The following is a 4,935-nucleotide window of genomic DNA, read 5'->3' as shown; positions in this document are numbered from 1 at the left end:
AATAAAAAGCACCACCAGCAAAGTTCCGAGAGGGGCTAAAACCAGACAATTTTCTGCGGGATAAAAAGAACATAAAGATACGCCTGGAAGCCAAATCCAAATCCACAACACTTGTCTGAACCCCCAAATTTCTCCCCCCCCCCACCCCACCCCCCTATTTACAGGTTGGGAGGGGCTGAGATTTAAAGTCACGTCGTGATGTCATAAAAAATCTGGAGTTGAGAGTTTGCCTTTAGTTTGGCTTAAACTTAACTTAAGCAGTAACTGGTGCACATGGGATCCATTGCACATCGTCCCAGCATTTTATTACCCTTCTTATTATTATTTGGGGGCGAGTTTGCGGGGAGATGTGAGGATAAAATAAGCCACCAGACATAGAAGTAAAACTAATTCACACTGACTGGTTTATTGAACACTGGGACTTTCACATACACACTAAAACTCTTTATTGCAAGTTTACAATGATCATGTAAAATCAGTCCAAAAACACAAATAACCACGACAGAAAACCCTATCTACTGGCTTTTTAAAACCTTTGCGTTTTAAATAGGTCACTCTTTCTCTCTCTCGCTCCCCCTTTTCTTCTCAATTCCTCAGCAAAGCCTCGTGTGCTGTTTCGTAGCTGCTTTTTGTTTGTTTGGGGTTTTCTTTCTTTCTAAATCGTGACATTTTTTACCTCCCCCCCCCCCTATTCCTACAAAATAACTTAATAACTCCTCCGCTCATTGTGCATTTGTAAGAGGGGGGGAAAAATACCTTCATTCGCCTGTTCTTTTTGTTCGGGTTTTTGGCGTCAATATTATCAGCGTTTCTTCATTCGATTCACCCAACAGAACGTTTCCCGCTCCCCCCCCCCCTCGCCCTGCGCTCCCTCCCCAGCCCCACGGCTTTCAAAAATAAATAGCCCCCCTGAAATGGCGTAAAAAAGCCCACCCTGCAGGTACAGACACCTGGCCTCATGCTATCTGACATGCACCTAAAGCCCGTGGTCCTGGGGGGGGGACCCATTGTTGGTCTTTTTTTAATACGCACAGGAAAAAAAAAATAATAATTATAATAATAATAATTATAATAATAAAACTACGAGGAAAAGGGAGAAAGGACGGGAAGCAAGAACCAAAATATATATATATATATATATTAGATTCTATAAATAATCCAGAGTCATTTGTGTGCGGGTGTGGGGAGGCGGAAGGGGGGTGTTTATAACCTGGTGATATCCTCCGTGCGCGGGTCCTGCGCGGGTGCGGAGGGCAGATCCTCACCCGCGGCCGTGCTGGGGGCCGGGGGGGCGCTGGACGCCGCGGTCCCCGCGGCCGCCGCCGCCCGTACTTTGGTGTTTGGCAGCCTGTGGTCTTTTTTCCATTTCATCCTCCGGTTCTGAAACCAGATTTTGATCTGCCGCTCCGAGAGGCAAAGGGAATGGGCGATCTCGATGCGTCGCCGCCGGGTCAGGTACCTGTTATAGTGAAATTCTTTTTCCAGCTCCAAAACTTGCTGCCTGGTGTAGGCTGTCCTGGATCGCTTGGGTTCGCCTCCATTGTAATTGGGATTCACTGGAAAGGAGGGGAAGGAAAACAAAAAGGAACAAAAACAAAAGCAAAAAACAACAAACCAAACAGAACACGAACCAAACAGAACATGAACCAAACAGAACACGAAGCAAACCGAACACAAACCAAACAGAACACGAACCAAACCGAACACAAACCAAACCAAACACGAACCAAACAGAACACGAACCAAATAAAACATGAACCAAACCAAACCCAAACCAAACAGAACATGAACCAAATAAAACATGAACCAAATAAAACATGAACCAAACCAAACCCGAACCAAACCCAAACAAAACCAAAGAGAACACGAACCAAACAAAACATGAACCAAAACAAACACGAACCAAACAGAACACAAACCAAACCAAACCAAACCCAACCAAACCAAACACAACCCAAACCAAACACGAACCAAACAAAACCAAAGCAAATCATCAAAAATAAATAAAAGGAAAGGGGGAAAAACACACACACACAAAAAAAAAAACAACAACACAGGGGGAAAAAAATAAAATAAAAAGAAATTAAAAAAAAAAAAAGAAAGAAAAAAGAAAAAACACACAAGGAAAATCAGCGTGGATGGAGAGAGGGTCGGCAGAGGCGACTGGAGGAGCCGGGGGGGGGAAGTAATAGGCTAAATAGGTAATAAAGAACTTTGGGCAGCTCAAGAGTTGCTATTCTAATAGGAAGGGGTTTCCCTGGCTCAAAAGACTGAATTATTTATGCACCCCTTACAAAGCTTTCGGAGTTTCACACATACATAACAGAACGAGCCACATGGCTTAGGCTGCCCACAGTAGCTCGGCTATAAAATTTATGGTGGGTGTAATTACCCATTCGGAGTCGTAAATCCAGTTCAATTGTGCTAACCCAAAGACTCTCATGGAAGGGAAGGAAATAAAAAAAAAATGGGAAAAAAAAAAGAGAGAGAGAGAGGGGAGCATGGTGTGAAAATAAGAGAGCGGAGAGACAGAGAGGAAAATAAAAGTTGCATACCAGTACTGACGTGGATTTTTTTCATCCAGGGATAGACTATGGGCTGTTTGGATGCTGTGCTGGTGGGATGCTCGGGGTTTGGCTGGTTGCAGGCTGGAGGGGCTGGGGAAGGAGGAGTGGTGGAGGTGGTGGGTAGAGCAGCCTCGCAGAGCTGCGGGGGTTTCTCTGAGAGGTGGTGGTGGCCTCCTGGAGTTTGCCCCGGTCCCCTTTGGAGCGTGTTCGGGTTCCCCGGTGCCTGCAGCCCCCCGCAGCCGAACGGGCGGTCGGGGAAGGAGGGTCGTGGCACTGGGTACAGCTCCTGGTGGTGATGCTGGTAGCTGGACTCCCTTGTCCGGCTATAATATTCCGGACTGTGGTCTGGGATGTAATTATTTTGCGAATATTCCTCGCATGGAGGAAATTTCGGATCGATGTAGTTAGAGTCCATCAAATAAGAGCTCATGATCATTAATTTCTGGAGTGGAAAATAATTTTTCTCGCTTTGTCGTTTTTCTGCTCCATAAAGCCCTCCTACTAGCTGGCGACCCCGTAAAGTTACTTTCACCATGTGACATCCCCGGCCAATCACACCCGCCAGCCCAGTCCCCGGATAAGGAACCAAAAGCTTCTGCAAAATGTACCCAAATTGGGGGGGGGGGGGGGGGCGTGGATGGGAAGGGGGGGGGCGTGGGAGTGGGTGCGCGGGGAGATGAGGTTGTGTGCGGGGTGCTGGGACTTGGGGTCCGTCACCCCACGGGGTGATGGGGGGACACACACAATGGGGACCCCCCCCTTTGGGTTGGGCGGGTGTAAGGGGGAGGGTGTGGGGGGTGTTTGGGGGGCACCGGGCATCCCCCCACCCCGCCGCGATTCGAACTGGGAACAATGAGCCCCCCCCGGTCTCGTGTGTGAGTGTGAGCGTGACCCCCCCCCCCCCCCCCCGCCTCCCCGAGTTGCACTGACCCTTCAGACTCCCCCAAACTTGGCAGCCCCCCCATCTCCTCCCAAAGCTCGGGAGGGGACAGGGCAGCTTGGGGACATCACCGGGGGGGCCCCCCCACCCCCTGAGCCCGGACTCCCCCATCCCAGACGGGAGAGGGTTAAACACCGTCAGCACCTATTTTTTTTGGGGGGGGGGGCAGTTACCTGAAGGTGGAGGCGGGGGTGCAGATCCGTTCTTGATTCTGCCTTAAATCGCAGGCGGGGACATTTGTGTGTGTCCCTCTTATAACGGGCAGGGCCAGGCTGGGGTGTCCTCCCCACCCCAGGCACTGGGGACCCCCCATTTGTTCCCCAAGCCGCCCCCACTTTGCTTAGTCCCGGCCTTGAGGAGCAAAGCGGGGTTATTTTGGGGGGGGGGGCAGCACCCTACGTGTCCCTCGGCCCTGGGTGCTGCAGGTGACGCACCCACGGGTGTCCCCCCCTCTCAGAGCAGCACCCACGGGTGTCCCCCCCTCCCAGGCCGCTCGGCTCTTGCTTTAAGCAACGACCTCCCCACGCTCAAGCTCTGGTGTATACATCTCAGATATATATATATATATATATATAATTTGGGGGGTAAATCTAGCGGGATGCGTTAAAAATGGCTCCCACCACCCCGGCGCAGGTCGGGGAGCTGCGAATGGGTGTCAGCATTTTGGGAGGGTTTTCCCTCATTCAATTAACGCTTCTTTTAACAGTTATTTTTAATCTCCATCTCACCCTAAAGAGAGGGGCAGAGGAGGGAGGTGGGGTATTCCCTCCTTGTACTTGATAACAATTATAGTTGAAAATCATAGCTTGCAGGGCATTGCCATATTTTACTTGATAACAATAAAAGTGACACATAAAGTTAACTGTTTATGTTTTATTTATTAGACTAAATGTGCCAGCGGTGTCGAAGGCTTTTGGCTGGTTGTTACAGCTTTTTATGGGGTTGTAAAACGCCATAAATCAGTCACTGCGAAATGGTCGGGGCTCTTTGTGCTCTTGGCTCCGAGTTGTGTTTGCGGTGGCTGCTGTTTCTTCTGGAGATGAAAAGTCATAATGGGATTTTATTTTGATTATTATCACCCCTCCACACACCCCAATCATCGCGCTGATTTCGCTTTTTTTTTTTACCTTGATTTTTAAATCATTATTATTATTAATTATTATTAACAAGCCCTGGCTTTCGCACTTTGAATAAACTACCTTTAGCAAATGACATCAGCGGGGCTGGAGGACTTAATTAGCAGCGCTGCAATTAACGGAAAGCAGAACTTTCCAAGGCTCTGGCATCGCCCATATATTCCCCTAGAGACGAATTTGTGACTGGGAGACGCTCACACAAATTCGAGTCTACAGGGTACATATAGGAGACGGGGAGGGTTGGGGGGGCTGAGCCCCCCTCGGACACCAGCTCCGCATCTATTTGGCCAGC

The 4,935-nt window shown here is 49.2% G+C and overlaps 1 protein-coding gene across 1 annotated transcript; it reads right to left on the bottom strand.

The window, feature by feature from the left end:
- Positions 1–1,203: 1,203 nt before the first annotated feature.
- On the bottom strand, positions 1,204–3,102 carry HOXC4 (homeobox C4; the record flags this gene model as incomplete). The annotated part of the gene is made up of 2 exons (XM_082073752.1): positions 1,204–1,556; positions 2,556–3,102. 2 exons carry the CDS (start codon positions 3,100–3,102, stop codon positions 1,204–1,206), a joined length of 900 nt encoding a protein of 299 aa, XP_081929878.1.
- Between the last annotated feature and the right edge of the window lie 1,833 nt (positions 3,103–4,935).

The sequence above is a fragment of the Streptopelia decaocto genome (assembly GCF_964273445.1).
Source record: "Streptopelia decaocto genome assembly, chromosome: 27".
Taxonomy (NCBI): domain Eukaryota; kingdom Metazoa; phylum Chordata; class Aves; order Columbiformes; family Columbidae; genus Streptopelia; species Streptopelia decaocto.
The sequence above is the reverse complement of the archived record's forward strand: the minus strand, read 5'-3'. Positions and strand labels throughout refer to the sequence as shown.